Source organism: Arachis duranensis, chromosome 4 (genome assembly GCF_000817695.3).
Source record: "Arachis duranensis cultivar V14167 chromosome 4, aradu.V14167.gnm2.J7QH, whole genome shotgun sequence".
NCBI classification, from domain to species: domain Eukaryota; kingdom Viridiplantae; phylum Streptophyta; class Magnoliopsida; order Fabales; family Fabaceae; genus Arachis; species Arachis duranensis.
The window spans coordinates 120,489,797-120,511,237 of NC_029775.3; the positions used below are offsets into that span (position 1 = coordinate 120,489,797).

At 33.8% G+C, this 21,441-nt stretch overlaps 3 protein-coding genes and 1 pseudogene across 3 annotated transcripts; 2 read left to right on the forward strand and 2 right to left on the reverse strand.

Annotated features, from left to right (window-relative positions):
* Nucleotides 1–117: 117 nt before the first annotated feature.
* On the forward strand, nucleotides 118–1,709 carry LOC107486960 (uncharacterized). Its single transcript, XM_052260016.1, has one exon. It carries the CDS (start codon nucleotides 412–414, stop codon nucleotides 1,291–1,293), a length of 882 nt encoding a protein of 293 aa, XP_052115976.1. The 5' UTR covers nucleotides 118–411; the 3' UTR covers nucleotides 1,294–1,709.
* A 2,373-nt stretch (nucleotides 1,710–4,082) lies between these two features.
* LOC107486961 (geranylgeranyl transferase type-1 subunit beta) lies at nucleotides 4,083–6,750 on the reverse strand. The gene is made up of 11 exons (XM_016107545.3): nucleotides 6,503–6,750; nucleotides 6,257–6,332; nucleotides 6,116–6,174; nucleotides 5,886–6,025; nucleotides 5,744–5,799; nucleotides 5,572–5,648; nucleotides 5,419–5,464; nucleotides 5,128–5,249; nucleotides 4,982–5,049; nucleotides 4,824–4,911; nucleotides 4,083–4,456 (listed from the first exon to the last, which is right to left on the reverse strand). Exons 1-11 carry the CDS (start codon nucleotides 6,692–6,694, stop codon nucleotides 4,307–4,309), a joined length of 1,074 nt encoding a protein of 357 aa, XP_015963031.1. The 5' UTR covers nucleotides 6,695–6,750; the 3' UTR covers nucleotides 4,083–4,306.
* A 1,722-nt stretch (nucleotides 6,751–8,472) lies between these two features.
* On the forward strand, nucleotides 8,473–10,893 carry LOC107486962 (uncharacterized). The gene is made up of 9 exons (XM_016107546.3): nucleotides 8,473–8,608; nucleotides 8,679–8,740; nucleotides 8,830–8,920; nucleotides 9,018–9,104; nucleotides 9,239–9,292; nucleotides 9,396–9,583; nucleotides 9,878–9,960; nucleotides 10,047–10,147; nucleotides 10,354–10,893. Exons 1-9 carry the CDS (start codon nucleotides 8,558–8,560, stop codon nucleotides 10,567–10,569), a joined length of 933 nt encoding a protein of 310 aa, XP_015963032.1. The 5' UTR covers nucleotides 8,473–8,557; the 3' UTR covers nucleotides 10,570–10,893.
* A 631-nt stretch (nucleotides 10,894–11,524) lies between these two features.
* On the reverse strand, nucleotides 11,525–14,310 carry LOC107486965 (heat shock cognate 70 kDa protein 2-like; annotated as a pseudogene).
* Nucleotides 14,311–21,441: the final 7,131 nt, after the last annotated feature.

Genomic DNA, 21,441 nt, shown 5'->3' on the forward strand with positions numbered 1-21,441 from the left:
CCACAAAGTGGTTTTTTTATGGATGAAGGGGATCTTTCTTTCACTTCTCACCATCTATTTATTAATCTTTGAGGGTAATGATGGGACTAATCCATATGATATATGAGGGTGTGGCCCTTTTAGCATATTGGTGTTCTTTTGGGGGAGGCTTTAGCAATTTGCAACTAAGGTTTGTTGTTATTATGTCAAAGCTTTATTGGTAGGGAGGAGAATGTTATGTGGATAAAATAATAATATTACATTGAAAGTTTGAAACTCTAGTACTTGTATTCTCTCTGTTGAATTTGAGGTTTTGATTTGGTTGTATTTATAGTGCACATGTTCTGTTTGATGTTTTGTTTTCTCTGGATTGAGGTTTGAGGTAAGTTGCAAGAGTTGTTGTGTTTCAATGTGATTTTTTGAGGGTCAATAATGAAATCTTTGAGTAGTGTAGGTCTTGGTTTGAGCATTGTTTTCTGTTGCCTCTTGTTAGCTTTGGTAGCTGAAGTTTACTACTTGTTATGGTGGAAGAAGAGGATAACAACCAATAATAGAGAGATTGAGAATCATAACTATGGCAATCCTTTCAAAGAGCTTTTATATATGTTTTGTTGGAAGAAGCCATCACCATCAACATTATCATTATCATCATCATCTTTGAGGCACAATACCGGTTTCACTTGTTCTTCAATGAGTACCAGTGACACCCTTGTTCATGACCCTGAATCACAAACTAACAACAAAGAATTTCACTTCAAACCCTTTGGTGAAGATGCTGAGTACATGAGGCAACAAGAGCTATTAGGCCCTCCAAGATTCTTGTTCACAATAGTTGAAGAATCAAAGGAAGATTTAGAATCTGATGATGGAAAATCTAAGGGAAAAGGTTCAAGAGGTAGAAGCTTAGGCGATTTGCTTGTTGTGGAAACACCATATTTGACTCCTAATGCATCTCCATCATTCTTCACTCCTCCTTTCACTCCAAGTAGTCCTTACAACCAGCATGGATTCAATCCTCTTTTCGAGTCCACAACCGAATCCGAGTTTAATAGGATTAAGTCGTCACCTCCTCCAAAGTTCAAGTTCTTGCAAGAAGCAGAAGAGAAGCTTAGAAGAAAGTTACAAGAAGGTGAAAGCAATAAGGGAAATAATAATGTAGATGAGGTTGATGATTGTTCCACGATGACAACCATTGTTGATAAGAAAACAGAAAGAGAGGTTAACAACCATTCTCATCATCATAATCATCATCATCATCATAATCTACCACAGCACCATTCAAGCTCTTCACAGGTACTTCCCTTAGCTTCTTGAATCTTTGACACATTTCCACAGGAAGAGACCATCTAACACCAAAGTTCTGTCAATCAAACTAGAGGGAGTTTTTCTTTTCTTTTTCTTTTTCTTTCTTTTTGCTCTTTCTCATTAATCTCTCTAATTACATTGTGATGAATTCCACTTATGTTTTTAGATTTTGGAATTTGTTTCCTCCACTGTTGAGTTGTTTTGGGATGCAGTTAAAACTCAATCTGCTAAGCCAGTTGTTCAATGTACTCTGAACGTTACAAAGTATTTTCTGCCCAGAAAAAGGTTTAAAGGTGGGACTAATGCAATTGGGAAATTATGGGGTTGCTTTATTTTATTGAATTTCCATTTTCCTAATGTAGCTGACATTGTAATTACTAATATTATTGTTATTGTTATTATTATTAATATTTTTTTAGTGATCAGATGGCCCAACTCTTCCATTCATGTAGCTGTCTAAAGGACACTAATGGAATTGTTGCAGAGTCTTTGATATTTTTTCCCCTTCACTTTAATACAAGCTTGTGAATGAGACATATCTTAAGCCAACATTGTCCAATGCTTGTCATGTTTTTCTGCTTCCTTGTCCTGAGTTTTGGCCACTAAACTTCTAAAATAAAAGTAATATCTACTAAGCTACTAAATTTGACACAAGTGATAAAAGATTAAAACAACAAAGTTACAAGGTATAGTCATTCATGTGTCTACTCTTAGTAGCTTAAGTTTTTGGTTTCATGACGTAGTATCAAAAATTCTATAACCAAAAGGTCTAAAGTTCAATTCTTGATAATCCCCAAAAGAAAATTTTGGTACGAGACAAATGAAAAGAGGAAGAAAACTTATGCAAGTTTTACACAAATCCAAAAGAGACGTGTTAAAAATATAGTTATTCATGTGTCTCCTCTTATTAACTAAAAGTTTTTTGGAGAAGTAGTTTTATCTGTCGCGTGATCAAAATCACCGAAGTATCAAGGATGAAATTGTAGTTTGAGAAATTGAAAAATAGTTACATTATTACATACATGGTTAATGTGCACAATGCACAGGACTTAGGGTAGAACCACTTGAACTAAGTGACAAATTTGGTAAACGAGAGACACTGCTTTTTGTGGCTTTTTGCTAAACAACAATGGGATGCAGTTGCCCCGTGAATATGTCGCGTGGGTCATGAACCGAAAGGTGCACCCCTCTCTCTAACCCCACCATCACATTGAAGAATCATCACAGGTCAGAATAAAGAATAAAATATGGCTTTAGAGACATAACTTTTCATGGACCCTTTTTTCTGTGTTGCATGCCAATTGCCAAAGGTAAAAGATTAATGCTAGATAGTCATTATTATTTCTTAGAATTTGTCAAAGTGTGACAAGTTGAAGGAGTAAAAGACTAGTAAACTACCCACACATTCCAAAGTAAAATATACTATTCACTGCTACATTATTTTAGCAAAACTCTTATACAATAACAAAGTCTTATCCTATTAAATAGAGTCGGTTACATAAATTAAACGATACTATTGAGTCCTATCATATATCATGTCTACAATGAGATTATATACACAAATTTTCTTTGACTATCTCGTATACGGTTAAAATAACAAAATATTGGCCTAATTAACCTCTATTGTAACTTTATAAATGTATGTTACTGTGGTTCTTGTGAATGACTGAAAGGGTGCTTTTTCATTTTTTTGGATGTTGAATAGTAAAAAGGGAGTAAAGTAGAGGTTAATCCTTAGCTATATCTTATGAGAATATTCTGACCTTTTCTCCCCTCAAGATTCCTCAGTAATCAAATTAAAAGGTTTCTTTATCTTGTCAAGAGCAGCTTTAGTTGATGTTTAATATTATGGTGAAACTTTGGAGTTGAAAAAATATGTATATATCTGCAAAATGATGGACAAAATATCCAAAGTACTGTAGCCCTATGCAGTATGGACAGCTGAAATTTAGAAGGATGTGACAAAAGTCATAAAAACATAATGCAACAAATTTTGTAGAATACTTGACAACCTTGAATGAAAGAAACAAGAATAATAATGCACTCACAACATTATAAAACAGTGTCTCCTTTGTATTTCTTCTTGAAAATTTTGTTTATTTATTTTCTCTCATACACTAAGCCTATTTATTACGTATCTCTTTAAGCTGATACAATAAGGACTAATTCGTTGCAAATCTGAGATCTATTTAAGGATCTGTCAGTTACTTATATGTATTATCTAATGGTAGAAAAGTGTGTCGACTTAGTATCAAATAAAGTAAATACGAAAAATTACATTTCTTTATCAGATGATTGAGATGCTTTGTCATGTATACAGCTGACCAAAGGTTCCAGGGTATGGTGGTGCAGAGTGGCAATGAGATGGAAGTTCCCATCTTCTCTGTGTTTATATGTATGTATGCTATAAGACATCAATAAAAACAACTACTACCACCCCCCTTTGTTCTATTAGATGCTTATATACATCAAACCAAGTCATATTATCATGTCATAACTCATATTACGGTTCAACCATAAAAGACATGAAGAAAGAATATGAGAATATCTCACATGACACACCCCTTCATTTTGGTCTTGTTTGAGAACCACAAAAGACTCCAAAACAGTTATGCTATTTTCGAACTGAATTGTAATTGTACTACTCTCATAATATATTTGTTATTTGAGTTTAATTTTGATGTATTGATCAGAATAAAGAATTTTACATAATCATCCAATAAGATTCATGCATTTAGATGATTTTTGAAGTAGTAAATTTGAAAATTAGTTACTTTTACTAATTTGACAATAAATAATTGGTTGTTTGAAAAATTAAATTCTTGTTGTTTATATAAATTAATTTTAAATATAGTCAATTAGTCATGCACAATTTCACATCACACCAAATGGGAAAATTAAACTTCACCTAACTATGAAAGCTTCATACAAAAGGCATCAATTTCTATTGGAAAAAAGGCAGTGACCAAAACCAATGCAAACACACTTAACCCCAAGAGAAAATATTTAAACATCTGTGAAGTTAGAGTCCCTTTGCAGCTGTTTCAGTGATTCCAAGTTCACAACAAAGTGACTTCAAGCCAGATTCTTTCAACAAGCTGAATGCAGCGAATCCATAGTAGGAGTGGTACAAGTCTGGAAATTCTCCAGGGAATTTACTGAAACCACCATACTGTTGAAAAACAAATATATATGCATCAAAATATGAGTTTCAGAATTAGTCCAAATAAGCCTAAGAAAACTTTAGGAGTCACCCAAGCAAACCAATGTATCGGTATCACATATTCCACCTCATTTCGTAATAGAAAAGAAATGTCTGATCTTTTCAAGGTGAATTCCAAATCCGATATGAACTAGGCCTTTCTTTTTCCATATAAAACTAAAGAACAAAATTCAAGGTTAACTTGAATCACTGTCACTACAGTCCTCTTTGCTTTCATTTCCTATGTTTTTTATGATACATAATATACTTAGAAGATTCTATTTCTCCCTAATATCTTAAACACACTACACAGCAAAGAGAGATGTAATTGCAGTACCTTATATTGACAGGTAAGCAAAAATCTGTGTAGAGCTTTGATGTCGACAAAGTCCTCTGCCCCCAGAATCTTTAAAACAGCTCCAATCCTAACCAAACACATGCTGAATTATCAAGGCTCTGGTGATTTACAAGTTACAAATGATCAGACCTACTTACCAAAATGCATAACATGTATCGGCAGTTTTATTTGTTCTACCCTGAAATCCACCGTCCATTCCCTGCCGCTGAGAAGGAACACAGAACTACTGAATCTAGATTACAAATGAATACAAATATGAAGATTGTAGATGAGGACTACAAACCTGCACAATCCAATCCAGAAGTAATGGAACATCTATCAAAGAAGAAGCACAACTGGAAAGAAGATTATCTTCGATGAATCCCATTAACCGAAGAGATGCAATTGCACAATAAGTTGCACCGCCTGAGTCACTAAAACAGGTAATGTTGATAAATATAGTTTAAGAAATAATAAACATATAAACTATGGATGAATACCAAACTCTTGTCATGACTACTGAGTACAACAATATTGCAGTAGACCTTATGGCGAGTGAATCACATATAAATTATGAGAAAATAATCCAACTCACCGTGAGATTCCGCACCAGGTACTAATCCAAAGCCTCCATCATAAGACTAGAAAGAGTGAAAGACATCAAATTTATTTTCATACAATATAGTGCACATGACATAAATATATGCTAAATTTCATTTTCATTGTTAGGTGATGCATCTCCACAAACCTGGCAATTCAATATGTAATCTTTGGCTTTCTCCTTATCCATGCCGCTCCAGTTGTCCAGCATGAAACATATGGCAGCTGCACACAGTCATTAATTAAGATCGCCATAACATACCCACATTATTTACTAATTAACTAATTAGAATGACCACTTCATGCCTTTTCTCTCTTACCTGCGCAGTATACAAACCTAAGATCTGTTTCACCCCCAATATGAATAGCCATAAAACTGTCAACAGATATAAAAATCTCATCTGAATTAATCATACTACTGATATGACCATTGCATAAGCATAAAGAGCTTCAAATCCATACCTTCCATCAGGTTGCTGAAGGTTCCTCATTGAAGCCAACATTAATTCAGAATCAACATTGGACAAATCATAGCCAACAATCTTCAATATTGCTAGGGCACAATAAGTACTTGCCAAGTAACTATGGTTGTGAAGCAAAACCTTCAAGTTAACAAAAGGATTCTTCATCAACAGCTAAAAAAAAGTTTGAAAACAATAAGCTTTTTCTCAAATTCCAACAATTTTCATTACCCCATTATCATCTGGAGGAAATTGTGAAGTTCTGGAACCATGGAAGCCATAGAATTGCCCTGCAAAAAATCCCTTCAAATAGGTATTTAAAAAAAAATTCAAATTTTGGAGGTCAAATTCAGCTAAAAATTGCATCCCCACCATTGTTGGGGTCAGTTTTGGTTCCAGGATGAAATTGGAAGGATAAAACCCAATCAACAATAGCATCTTTCTCGACCTGAAATAGCCTCAAAGAGAAAAAAAAGGTTTTTTTTTTCCTTCCATTATTAAAAATCAGAACTTGAGCTCAGAAAAAGGGAAGAATGAATGATGTGACAGTGTTACAACATAAAACAAGATATCAAAAACTATGCTAATGTGTTAATATTATGGAAAATATTATGTTACCCTATTGAGAGAGTTGAGGATGTCGAGGGAAGAGATGACAAAGTAAGCCAGGGTGAGATGGTTGATCTCTTGAGACTCATATGGAGATGGGAGCAAGTGGAACATCAACTCTGCAAAAGTGTTATGAAGATCCATGTCCATGATAGTGTTTGATGACTCCGACGTTGGTGATGATTCTTCTGTTGAATCCATGGTAAATCAAGGAGGAATGTCCAAAAAAAACTGAAAAAAAAAGTTAATGTTGACGAATATATGCTTAAAAAGAGTGGAAACATGTTATTATTAAAGGTACAATTAATTATCCTAAAAGAAAAGTATATTATGAAAAAAAAAAAAGAGGTGCATTACATAATATAATAGAGAACATATAATTAAACCAACATATCTTGATGCTAGTTATTTACCAAAAATAATAGACAATAGTAAAATTGGACATTACTTTTTGAATTCAATTTTAAATTTAAATGAATTTTATTTGTACTATGTTTGAATTCTAAATTTTTACTTGAAAAATTATCTAACTTTACTTTGACAATTTAGCAGAATCGAATCAGACCGGCCAGTTCGATTGAAAAATTAGTGAACCAGTGGTCTGGCCGGTTCGGTTGATGCTGTAGATGAAATACGCAATTAATTCGATCAACAGTGGTCAAATTAGTGAACCGTTGTTAACCTGTACGAGTCCACAAATGCATTCGCGGGCCACAAATCACTGTAGGTGCTCTGCTGTTCCGAAATTGGTAAAAAGCATTACTGAAGGATTCGAACAGGGTCCCCTCTGATGCCACTCTGCCAACACGTTTCTCATTAACATATATAACAAAAGATAATTATATACTAACTTTAAATGAATTTCATTTTTTATTTTTTTAACATGAATTCACATTAATACCAAGTTTTATTGTGTTATGTTTTTTTTCTCTCTTGTGTTCTTTTAAATAAAAAAATATTTTATACTAATAATTAATTTATTATCTTTTTTTAATCATAAATTATATCTTGGAATTGATATTTGATTGTTATTAATATATTTATTAAAACATATATTTTAAGTTTTAATTTTTAATTTTATTTTTATAATTTTATTTAATTATGACCGGGTTAACCGGGTGAATTAGCAACTCACTGGTTGACCCAGTGACTCAATAACCCATACCTCCTTGCTAGGCTTCAATAGAGAATGCCACCAAGCTGGTGCTTTCATTTGTAAATTTATGTGCTAATTATTCTATATATTATATACATACACAACTGAAACATTTTATATTTATTTAATTTAATTTTAATTTTATACTCTATTAAAATGTTGGTAAAGATAATTATTTTAAATTTTTTAGAGTATTAAGTTAGTAGGTCTTCGAAGATTTTGACTTAGGACTAATTAGTATTTAGTAGGGACATATAAGCATTACCACTAAATTTCACATGATAAATTAATGGAGGGACATAATGTGTTTATCATTTACTATTTTGAAGGACCAAATTGATACTTTATTTTTTTTTTCAAGGGCTAATTAATCTGAAGTCGAAAATTTTAAGGACCTAATTGTCATTTTATTCAATTTTTTATTATTTTATATTTTTATTTATATATGACCGGTTCTATCGGTTCAACCAGTGACCCACCAGTTGAACCAATGACCCAGTGACCCAATAATCTGATCGATTGGATCACCGATTTAATTCTGACAACTATGATTTAAATTTAACTGAACTTTATATACCCGTTTTGTTCTTAAAAAAATGATTGATTTGATAATTTTAATTTAAAAATAAAATATCATTTTTACATCTAAAAATTCAGAACAATAACTGACTTAAATCTGTAATTTCTAAGTGAGTATAAAAAAATTATGCGATTTAAACTATAACTCGTTAACAAACAACTAATTTACCTATAAATAATGGTATAATATTAATTAAATGTGTCAATATAAAATCCTACAAATGATAACTATTTGAGTTTACATTTTACAAGTAGACAGCAGTTGGTAGTATAGCTGGTAATTTGATCGAGCAGTTGGTGTGCACACTGCAGAGGCAGAAACCAACTCAATGAATCGCAACAAATCCTCAACACTCTTAACATACGCTGAGAAATGCAAGGTTCTTCTTTCTCCTTCTTCTTCTTTTCAACTCGTATAACACATGATTCATTGCTACGTTCTGTTAGCAGAACATTTTGGCATCGAATTGGCAGGGTTCCCTCAACACTATCAAAGCAGACGCCAAAGGAAGGTATCAACTTTCTGTGTTAGAAACTCAAATCACAAACCTTTATCACTTCCTTTCGTCATTGTTCTGCCTCTTTTGCATGGTTTTAACAGCAAGAGTGATATCCATACATCAAAGGTTAAGTACATAATCAAAAGGGGGCAACCATTCCTTTGGGTTCCACAAAATGATTTGCATAATGTGGTATGTTGTTAATCTCTCTATTCAAGTTCATCATATTGTAGAAGAGATTATTAGCTGGAATGGTGTGAAGACTATCATTTTTTTTTCGTTTATGCAGAACACAATCATCGATGAGCGTGGTTCTTTTGCTGTGAGTACTCCATTTCCAGGTCCACTTGGGAGCTTGTTCAAATCATTGAAAAAGGTAATTCATGGAGTCCATAATTGAAAATCATACTAGAACAATGTAATCCGATATGAGAAGCTGTTAATGCCTTAGCTTGGTTTATACTTGTAAGAAATTATGAACTGATTGGTTGATTTATTCGCATGCTGAAGTTACCGGCGCGAGTTGCTTTAGCTGGGGACGTTCTTCCTCTTAAAGAAGATAAGGTAATTTTTGAGAAACTGTCCTTATGCTTACTCTATATTGTTCAAGGTTGCTAGTATAATTCGCGAAAATGCTGCTCCTTTCTGACCGAAAAGCTTTGTGTAGGCCAAGTCTCTTGCAGAAAAACTTCAGGAAGTGATACTATCTGAGCAGAAATCAATCAATGAGTTCTCTTACACTGTTTCGGGTGTACTAAGTTCTAGCACTGATAGAACATCTCGAAGTGTTAATCTTAAGGAACTATTTGAAGAGGGAGACGATGGAAGATACTCCATATATAGATTTAAAATGAGGTAGGATCATATTCATAGGTGTTCCAAAGTGTAGCTTGAATTGTGCCATTTCATTAGATTGATGCAAAGATAAATAGATAAATAGCTTATCCTGTGATCCCAAACACTAAATTAGTCTTCAGTGTTTCAAAGTGACCATAGTTAATGTTTTGTTTCTTCTATGAAATTTATGCTTCTACAAATTTTCAATGCTGACAAGTTTTGTGGCAATTTTTGCAGAAGCTTTCAAGGTGTGTATATAATAAAACATGAGTGTGTGTTCCATCTAACTTAAGAGTATAATTTAATGTTCAGATCTTGCACATTTATCGATGGCAATGGAGGCGATTTTGAAGTGGATGTTGAAGATATGGAAAAATCTAGAGCTGATGTATTAGGTAAAGACCTGGTTTTTAGATGCACGAGTATCTCTTATTTATATAGAAAAAACATATTCATGGATCTTGTATGTTTTCTTGTGTAGCACCATTCTCAGCAAAATTGATTGATGGGATTAATCAAAGTAATGCTAGACGTAGAGCCCTCGTACTTTTTTGTTTTGTTCACATGAATGTCAATGCGAAGGTAACTTACTGATCCGAAATACTCTATTACCCATTTCAAGTTTTCAACATGAACTCTATTGTTGGTCGATTATAATTTTGATTAACATTGTAGTTACCAAACTCCATGATGTATGATTATCTTTTCAAATCATTTCCTTCCCTCATTTCTGTTCAAAGATTGCAACTTGTGAACACATCCTAACTGATCTGCCGATGTTCTTGAAGGATGCATATATAACATGGGTTGATCGCAAGGGCTTTGATGTACTGGCAAAAGTTTCCAGCCCGATCATGAAGGATGGCATAGGTCAGTACCAGTGGAAAGAATACAGGTTCATGTTCAAGGAAGAGGCACAGGATGTTGAATCATTCTGTTGTCAACTGGTTGAAATGGAAGATGAGGTTGTCAAAAAGGTTTCAGTCTCCAGTGGATTGGCATGAAAACGTGCGATATTCGCACTTGTCGGAGCTCCTATTTGTATAAATTTTGTTGCCATTCAATACAATTTTAACAAGTGCTACTAGCTGGATGGTAGGCATGGTGCTTAAATGCTCAATGCTTAATGAGGGCAGCTATAACTAATTGAGGTTCCACAAATTAACAGTGTTACACTCACACAATGTTAAGCTATCCATCTTAATTACCCGAAGTAGTCTCATTCTTTATTCTGTTTTAGCTCTTCCTGTTTTTGTAGGGTTATCCAAAATTGTTTCATATGAACAAGATTGTTTTTCACTTGCAATAATGAGTCATAGTAGTACACACATGAATGTGAATACCAAATTGTCGTATGCTGCTCGTGATTTTTACGTATTAACATTTTAGATTTAAGTAAGCCACCAGGACTGGTCTGGTGGTAAAAGGTTCGGGTAATATGCATGAATTCTAGATTGAAATTTCATCACACTATATGAGCCAAAAAATGTGGCTTGTTTTTTATTGAGTGATGCTCAATATTATGTTTTAGAAAGGAAAAAGTACATCAATAACATGATGGATAACAGATCATCTGCCTCAAGCATGTGGATCACATGTCCCAGTTTTAGGCCTCTTTGTCGCATCGTCATCCAAGGGTGCCTAGGATCAACTACCTCTTCAGCTTTTCTATTCTTTATGCCACATTTTGGTTGATTATAAATGCAAGGTTAATCATAATTATCAACAAAATAGGCAAGTTTTGGTAGTTCAAAATTGCAGCAACTGCTTTCAAAAATGTAATCTTATAGGTAACGGTTCTTTTAAATCGATAAGTGAAAATTACGTGGATTTCATTGCCAAATAGCAAGTTTTCCTGGCAAATAACAATTACGTCGATACATTACAAGTTTTCCTTGATAAATTATATTATTCAACAACCATAACGATTATCGAATTTATGCGATCAAGTGCACGAAATAACCAGAAAGAGTTGATATTAGAATACTGCAAAATGTAATCATGCAGGGGATTTCTTCGTTACAAAAAATATATCACTCAATCAAAAAGAGTGATGAATCGGTAAGTTCTGAATTTCCCAACAAAATAAAAGACAGTAACATAATTCGAATGCATAAACCTAACACTAAAAATACCCCCAGCAATTAAAACCCAAAGGCAAATAGAACACTTAGTCGACCTCCTCAATCTTGGGACCAGCACCGCTTCCACCAGCAGGAGGAGCATCATCGTCCACCTCACCACCGGCACCACCTTGGTACATCTTGGCTATGATGGGATTGCATATGCTCTCAAGCTCCTTCATCTTGTCTTCAAATTCATCAGCTTCTGCAAGCTGGTTAGCATCAAGCCATTGAATGGCCTGTTCAATTGCATCATCAATCTTTGTCTTGTCAGCCGGGGAAAGCTTTGAGCTGATCTTATCATCCTTTATTGTGTTCCTCATGTTGTATGCATAATTTTCCAAGGTGTTCTTTGCCTCAACCTTCTTCTTGTGCTCCTCATCTTCCGACTTGTATTTCTCTGCTTCTTGAACCATCTTCTCGATTTCTTCTTTAGACAACCTTCCTTTGTCATTGGTGATGGTGATCTTGTTCTTCTGCCCAGTGGTTTTGTCCTCGGCAGAGACATTCAAGATACCATTGGCATCAATATCAAAGCAAACAGTGATCTGGGGAACACCACGAGGTGCCGGAGGAATGCCTGAAAGCTCAAACTTACCAAGCAAGTTGTTGTCCCTTGTCCTTGTTCTCTCACCCTCATAAACTTGAATCAAGACACCAGGTTGGTTATCCGAATATGTAGAGAACACTTGCTCCTTCTTGGTGGGAATGGTAGTGTTCCTAGGAATCAACACAGTCATGACACCTCCAGCAGTTTCCAACCCTAGAGACAGTGGGGTGACATCCAAAAGCAACAAATCTTGAACCTTCTCATTGCCTTCACCACTCAAAATGGCTGCCTGGACAGCGGCACCGTAAGCAACGGCTTCATCAGGGTTTATGCTCTAATCCTAGTAGAGCCACCGACAAGTACAACATCATGGACAGTGCTCTTGTCCATCTTCGCATCCCTGAGACACTTCTCCACTGGCTCCATACATTTTCTGAAGAGGTCCATGTTGAGCTCCTCGAACCTAGCACGGGTGATTGTTGAGTAAAAATCAATACCCTCAAAGAGAGAATCGATCTCAATGGTGGTCTGAGCAGTGGATGAGAGGGTTCTCTTCGCCCTCTCACATGCTGTCCTCAACCTCCTAAGTGCTCTGGGGTTTCCACTAATGTCCTTCTTGTTTTTCCTCTTAAACTCTTGTACAAAATGGTTCACCATCCTGTTGTCAAAGTCTTCTCCTCCAAGGTGAGTGTCTCCGGCAGTGGCCTTCACTTCGAAGATACCCTCCTCAATGGTGAGAAGAGAGACATCAAAGGTACCACCACCAAGATCAAAGATCAAGATGTTCTTCTCCCCCACGCTGGAAGCCTTCTTGTCAAGACCATAGGCAATTGCGGCAGCAGTGGGTTCATTGATGATACGCATCACATTGAGACCGGCAATAACTCCGGCATCCTTGGTAGCCTGACGCTGAGAGTCATTGAAGTATGCAGGGACTGTAACAACGGCATTCTTCACAGTTGATCCAAGGTAAGCCTCAGCAATCTCCCTCATCTTGGTTAGGACCATAGATGAGATCTCTTCGGCCGCAAATTGCTTCTCCTCACCCTTGTAGTTGACACAAATCATGGGCTTGTCACCAGCACCGGCAACGACCTTGAATGGCCACAATTTCATGTCACTCTGAACTGAGGCATCGCTAACTCTCCTTCCAATTAACCTCTTTGCATCTGCAACAGAAGAATCCCTAGTTAACAATTCTCGCTCATGGATAATAACCTACACTAACAGACAGTAACAAAAACTTTGAAGCAAAAATGAGATCTATAAACAACACAATTCCTCTCAGATATCTTTATTCTACCACTACAAACAAATAAAACATACAACGCCATCCACATACTTATCAATTTACAGATCACTTTTTCGACGAAGTTAGGGTGCATTTGGTTTGCGTTTTTTCTATTTTCTGGATTTTGCAAAGGAAAAAGTGAAAAAACATGAGGTGAAAGGAGATGAAATCACTGTTTTCGCTTTTTCTTTCGCAAAATCTAAAACAGAAAACACTGAAAATGAAATCACAAACCAAATGCACCCTTAGACTTTCACAACACAACAAGAAGCAAAATCATTTACAAGAATTTGAACCAATCAATGTCAAGATCAACACTTAGATCTCGTACATGTTTTATTTCAGAAAACAACATCAAAACTCAACAAGATAAAAAATGAACTAATTTTCAGCTAACATCAGCTAACCCTAACGCAAATCTAGAGCAACTAAAACAGTCCGTGTTGATTTGAGAAATGACTTACCAAAAACGGTGTTGATGGGATTCATGGCGACCTGGTTCTTGGCGGCATCTCCGATGAGCCTCTCGGTGTCAGTGAATGCAACGTAAGACGGCGTCGTACGGTTACCCTGATCGTTGGCGATGATCTCAACGCGATCATGCTGCCACACTCCGACGCAGGAGTAGGTGGTTCCAAGATCGATTCCGATCGCCGGTCCCTCTCCTTTTCCGGCCATGATTTTCCGGCGTAAATCTCAAACACAAACCTTTAGAAGAGAGAGTTAAAAAAGAAAGAGTAAAAGAGAAAATAGTGTTCGAAAGAATGAGTGGTTCCAAGAAATGGGGTGGGAGAAAGGGTAAATATATAGGTATAAGAGGGAGAGTTTCTAGAATGTTCTGTGAGACTATAAGTGGGGTCCTCAGCCGTTGATTAATTTGTTAGGGTTGTTATGGAGGGTTGAGATTTGATGCGAAAGGTCGGAAAGTGTTGTTTGGTTTGAGCGTAGTTATTGGACTATAGACTGACGTCGGCTACGCGCTTATAATGACACCTCATGCCTCATGCAACTAGCAATGGCACTTGTGTAAATAAATTCTAGATACATCTTCTTCCAATTTAAGAAGAGTTAGTTTGTAAATGATATAATGATAATTTTTAAAAAGAAATTACTTATTACATTACATATATAAATAATTAAATATAGTTTATGGGAGAAAACCAACATTGTTACACTGTTTATTATTAGATATTTTCTATTTATTTAGATATTAGATTAGATCAAAGTAATTACCGAAAAAGGGGGGTCAAAGTAGGTTGGGCCCACGGCCGAAGAAAGAGAGAGGCTTTCCACCAATCACAAACACGATGGTCTATTTAGCGTTCCGTAAAAGCAAAAAGTGATAGTAAATTAATGTTTCAACAGAAGAACTTTGGGCCCAAACCAATAGTTATTTCAGTAAAATAAATGGGTCATTAGTTTGTTGACTTAGTTCAAGTGGGTCAACTACTAGCCTAGTCCAGCTTCATCATCAGCAAGTTTTCAAGTGTCAGACAATTCAGGCCCTAAAGAAATGGTAATATTTTTGGACGATAAGAGAATTGGTTGAAAGCAAAAACATAACTCATTTTGTATGGCCCTTCATTATTTTTTGTTATAAATCCCCATCTGCTACAGGCCCAGACCCAAATGGTTAGTGGGCTGTGGGCCATTCCCCAGATCTCTCCCTCCCGAAAACAAAAGATGTGTTGATACCCTATCAAAAAGAAAAATTGTCAAAGTACACAATAAAAAAAAAATTGTTGCCCAACTTTGTTCGATTGAGTTGTTTGGCTTTAAATCTCATCTTGTATATACAGCAATTTATTGGCTTGTGATAAATTCTTGAATAAAGCTCTAATTCACGATAAATTAGTCTTTAACTGATTAGATTAAGAAATATTACGAATAAAAAAATTGTCCAAATTCATTTATCGTAGTTTTGGGATAATGTATTACTCTGATGTATTCAAAAGGAAAATATCATTTTTTTATACATGAAAAAAAACATCATTGACGAAAAAAAAAAGACCAAACAAAAAGTCATGACCATTAGGAAGCAAGAAAGATTAATTCAACAGGAAGATAGTGCTCTTCCTTCATTAATTAATAAGTAAAAACTCATGTGAAGTTAACTTCATGTGAAGTTGATATCAGTATATGTCTACTAATTTTAGTAAGGGTGATTGGGTGAATAAAATTCTTGTGAGACCCGTTTTATTATGGATCTTACACATATTCTAAATTCGAGAATTTTTAGTTTTTGCTCAATTTCGTTTATACCGGGACACATCAATAATCTAAAAAAGAAGGGACTAGTTTAAAGAATTTTTTTTAATTTTAAAATTTAATTTGAATCAAGGGAACACAAATTCTCATTTATTTTTAGAGCACTTAAGAAATTCTCTCTTATTCTAAAGCTATTAAATAATAATTAGTGAATAGTGAAATACAGAAATTAGAGAGAGATATATTAAAGTTAGCTAAAAGGTGCGTTTATATATTAATTAGATGAAAATTCAGATGAACTCGATTTTACGTGAGGTTGATACCTGAGAGTTGTTAGATAAAAATTTAGTCTAATCAGTTAAATCATCTAATAACTCTCAGGTATCAACTTCACGTGAAGTCGACTTCACCTGAGTTTTCACCATATGATTTTTACATGTCCGCTATATATGAGAAATAACTATTTAGATATACCAAATAATATGTAACATATTACTACTTGTATAAGTTAAGGTACAAAGACAAGATTTAACATGGTGATTGAAACTTTCACCAAATAAAATATGACTATAATCGAATAAAAAAAATACTCGATTGTGCATTAATTAGCTAGTCGAAGAAAAATGTTGCGGTATAAACTACACGCATGTATATATGCTTTTATCTCTGAAAATGGCAAACATTGACGGGGTAGAGCTACGGAATCAAGGGTCACGATCTAATCTTAAAAATAGATTTGATGCACAATGCATGTTTCCCATTTACTCTCATGTCACCATCCATGCATGGATGGAATCTTCATCCCAATTCACAAATCCATATCCATTATCAAATCTTTCCACACGTACACCATTAGTAAACCGGAAAAAAAAAAAACTGTTTTTCAAATATTTTTATTGAAGTGATATTACGTAATAAAATGCATATATAAAATTGTTCTATACTAATATTATATCAAAATTAAATTTTAAAATTATATGTATAGAGTAACATTTTTGCTAAACAACTCCATACTTAAACTAATCAAAATTTTAATAATAAGAGTTAGATATTGATTATTTTATTTGAAGTAAAAAGAAAATGGTAGGTTCCATGTTTTCATGATGAGAGTGGATCAAGCTGCATGGAGGGATCACCATTATTTCTTCTATCTATCTCCCCACATTAACTGATGACTCTTTATATTATATGCTCCCACCACCACCATTCTTTGTCCCTTTGCTTTTTTTCCCTTTTATTATTATTTTTTTAATAAGTAGTAAAATGCGAAATTTGGCAAAAGCAGGTGGAGCCTTTCTTGATGCAATATTCCAATGATGAAACATTTTACCATTTCTTTTACTCAAACAATCACTATTCTAGAGTTGGGTCGGCCAATTAGGTGATATATAGTATTATTATTAGATATTTAAAAAAATAAAAAAACATTTAGACTTTCCTTCATGCATGTGTGTTTGGTTAAAGTTTCACATTGCTTTGAACATGGAGGGTCTCTTATCTCAATGTGAGTTTATATGGTCTCATCAAAATTTAGAATCATATCTCAAACAATTAGGCTGAAAAAATTACTGTTAATGTTAATGTTGTAAGTGTGAGAAATACATGAAGTTAGTCACACATCAAAAAAAATAAAGAAGAGCGAAGAGTTTATAAGATGAGAGATCTATTATCTTGATACTTTAAAGTTTTGAATTGGAAATAATGTCTTCTCATCTTATATTTTCTCATTTAATTTCTCTCTGATGGTTGAAAACTCTCCACGGTGACCCAACAATTACACTACACTACAGCATATATTTGCTCCTTGTTATTGAATTTATTATAATTGTTTTTTTTTTAAATTTGGCGATAATATATTCATCATTGGATTTAATTCGACAAAATAATGTTCGACAAAAATATATTATCATCGAACTTTAAATATAGAGTGAACACCTAATCCGGTCCCTGTCCTTTTTCTCGATGGAAATCACGGCCCTTGTCCAAAAAAAAGGGACATATCGGTCCCTGTCCCATACTTTTGTGAGACTTTCCGGTCCTTCCGCACATCCCCTGACCAAAACAGACAGAACTTGTCTACGTGTCAGTTAACGTTGTTGAGTTGGAGGTTAATGGTCTGTTAAGTTTCACGTGGCCATTAGAAAATAGACAGGGGTCGATTTGTCCCCCTTATATGTTATGCTACTTACTACTACTACGGATTTTAGGCATAGGACTTTTGGTTGAGATCCCTATATTTTGGTTATCTGACTCAGGGCCATGTTGCTGCCCATATTTTGAATGGCATATTATGTGTTATGTTGTTTCAACAACTGTACTGTTCCTTAATTATCAATACATTAACATGGATCTTTCTTTGACTATAGATATTTAGTGCTACTTAGCTAGCATGCATATTTGTTAAATTTATGTCATGACATATATGCCATTATCTATTAATATAGGGATGAGATTTAACATATTCATCACAGGCCATGGTTCAAATTTTACAAATTCAACACAATAATTCCTGCTTCATTCATCATCAAGAGTGTTGTTCACAACTCAACTTAGTGAAATAACAAAATTCAGCTATCAAATTCCTACACAGCTTCTCTAAACAAGCTTGCAATTACAACCTCACCCAGAAATGCTAACAAATTAAATCCATACCTAATACATCTACTTTCACCCATTTTCAGTCTGCAGTAATCTAATTGATCCTCCAAACCAATTAATCTTTCCTCCAACTCATTAACTTTGTTATCCACCACATAACCATGGCCTTCCAATCGATTTTGCTTCTGCTTTGATGCCTCAAATGAGACAGCCTTATTAGCATCCTCACCACATGAAGATACATAATCATCTAGCCATGCAAAGAAGTTGCAATGCCATTTTTCAGTCTACAAAAATGTTTAACATTTGTTATCATCTGTGGAATAGAAATTGAAAACAAAAAGATTAGCTAAATCCTCAAAAACTACCTTGAATTTTGGGCAGCGAAAGAATAATCTGTTTGGTTTCTTCACCGTCTCTGAAATGAGCAATATTGCATGAGAACTACAATAACAAATTGGGGCAACCTATTTCTTCTTCCTTGGAGCTCCAGCACTCCCACCAGAATTTAGGCCCCAGCCTGAATTGTCTCTACTTCGTGGGTTTGATGATGAATAACGCTCTCCATTATCAATCATGGTCTCCTAGGGTTTGTATTTGGGTTGGGAGAAAAGTGAGAGATTAGTAGCATCGAATCACTTTCAAACCATTGTGTTTCAGTGAAGACTAAAAACAAGGTCGTTTTTTTGTTTCTAGAACGAAACAGAACGACCCCTTACCATTCCCTAATAGCACGTATCGAGAACCACTAAAACGACGTTGTTTTATGTCACCAAAAGGGGACAAATCGACCCTGTCCATTTTTTAATGGTCACGTAGAACTTAACAGACTATTAACCTCCAATTCAGCAACGTTAACTGACACGTAGGCAAGTTTTGTCTATTTTGGTCAGGAGATGTGACGAAAGGGCCAGGAAGTCTCACAAAAGTATGGGACAGGGGCCGATATGTCCCTTTTTTTTGGACAAGGACCGTAATATCCATCGAAAAAAAGGATAGGAATCGAATTAGATGTTTACTCTTAAATACATTACGGAAGGAAATGAATTACTTATTAAATAGTCACGCAAAAATTTGCTAATAATACTCTTTAAATATTGTTTTTTTTATTATTATTAATTAGTTAGAATGTATAATTTGCCATGAATCTTTGGATTTGTCGTAAAAGTTAAATTATTGAAGTCAATTCTGAAATGGATCCGTACTATATATCCCGCCCAGGAACATATAAAAAGAAAATCTTGAAAAATGAAAAAAAAATATGTGATGGACATCAGGACATTCATAAAGGGAGATCAATATCATGGTGATAATTGATACCTAACTTTAACAGAACGCTTTTTTAACATGTATTTTATACTAATAATTAATTTTAATGTATACTTAACATAATTAATTATATTATACATATAATTACATACTTATAATTAATAAAATTATAAATTTTTTTAGATTTAGGGGCGGAGCTAGGTATAAGAAAAAGGGGTAACGACCCCTAATTTTAATTTTTTACATATAAATTATATGTAAATTTTAGTTTAGCCTCCTTTAAAATTTTATTTTAATATTATTTTATTGTGTAAATATTTTTTGTCTCCTCTTATATTTCATCTAGCTCCGTCCCTGTTTGGATTATATGGCCCCAACCAGCCACTAATAAAACGTGTGATCTGTTAATAATACATCAATCCAATAATTTTTATTAGTTTAGAATTAACTATTTCTTAACTAATATTAGCTAATATTTTTATAATTATTTTTTTATTCTTTCTTATTTCGTTTTTTTTCTTTTTCCTAATTCTACAATTTCATTTCTTTATTATTTCTGGCATTCGTTGCCGACACCAATCACTCTTCACTAGCGTCGACCATCCTTAATTATTCTAATATCTAAACTTATAAATTTTAAATTCTAACACTAAATTTAAAATCTTAAATACTAAATTCTAGATGCTAAACCCTTTAGAAAAAATAAAATTTGAAAAGATAATTTTATAATAAAAAATAAACTAATATTATTGACTAATTAAAATTTAGTTTTTTATATTTATTTATATTATTAGATAGTATGATAAAAGGTACAATATATAAGAAATATTTATAAATACTAGATAAATTAAAGTAATAAAGGCATAGAATTCTATAATTAATATACAGATATACTATATAAATATAGATGATACTAACTGATTTAAATTGATTCTAATTATTCTCTAACACATATTATAATAATATTACATGACATATAGATATATAGATAGATAAATATTAAGCATAGCAATACATGAACAGCATAATATAATGTTGTCTTCCATTGCCGAGCATTAAATTCATGAAGGCGATGACAAGCATAGCTGGCATTAATTGGGACTCTTGCATTAAGGCTCACATTATATTCTTGATGGTTAAGGTTCACAGTGGTGCATGGAGCACTCTTGGATTAGGGTTTGCTGGCAACTATATAGATACAATGTCCAAATTAAATAAACATGATGAGTAACTTGGTGAAGGGACTTAACTACTATTATTGAGTGATGTTTAAGTAGTTTTAATTATTTTAGAGTGAAGTCTCTCTCTCAATCTCTCTCTCGTGATTAGAAATAATTTACTTGTCCATCTATATATCAATAATATACATGCGCATAAAAATTTAAACAAAGAAAAAAGTTAGGAGATTAAATTTTTTTATTAATATTAGTTAATATATTCGGTCAATATTTAATTTATATATTTAATTTATAATTCGACTATAAATGAATTATAATCTAAAATAAAAACGTTTAGCTAAATGCTGTAACCTAACAATTTATAATAATCGCTCTTTAATATAGATGACTAACGAAACCTTAATCGATCTATTCTACTTCACTTATAAAGGTATAATATTTTATCTTCTTAAACACATTGAATTCATAATACTAATTTAAACATTGGAGTGTCTTTTGTAGGTACATTCTCCTCCTTTATTCTCTCCACAATGTGATACATTTTCGGACGAAAAACTCGGACTTCCAAACTTATAATTTGGCATCAGTCATCAGGAATACAAAGTTGTTCCAAATTTATCCATACAAATAATAAATTTTATTAGGTATTTAATTTTGTT

Excerpts from the sequence above, each read along its gene's own strand:
- LOC107486960 (XM_052260016.1), top strand. The coding sequence starts at position 412 with ATGAAATCTTTGAGTAGTGTAGGTCTTGGTTTGAGCATTGTTTTCTGT.
- LOC107486961 (XM_016107545.3), bottom strand. The coding sequence starts at position 6,694 with ATGGATTCAACAGAAGAATCATCACCAACGTCGGAGTCATCAAACACT. Across the intron at positions 5,250-5,418 it reads ACCTGGTGCGGAATCTCACG|GCGGTGCAACTTATTGTGCA; the intron begins GTGAGTTGGATT and ends TTAGTGACTCAG. Across the intron at positions 4,457-4,823 it reads TGCTTACCTGTCAATATAAG|TATGGTGGTTTCAGTAAATT; the intron begins GTACTGCAATTA and ends GTTTTTCAACAG.
- LOC107486962 (XM_016107546.3), top strand. The coding sequence starts at position 8,558 with ATGAATCGCAACAAATCCTCAACACTCTTAACATACGCTGAGAAATGC. Across the intron at positions 9,961-10,046 it reads ATCTAGAGCTGATGTATTAG|CACCATTCTCAGCAAAATTG; the intron begins GTAAAGACCTGG and ends TTTCTTGTGTAG. Across the intron at positions 10,148-10,353 it reads ACATGAATGTCAATGCGAAG|GATGCATATATAACATGGGT; the intron begins GTAACTTACTGA and ends ATGTTCTTGAAG.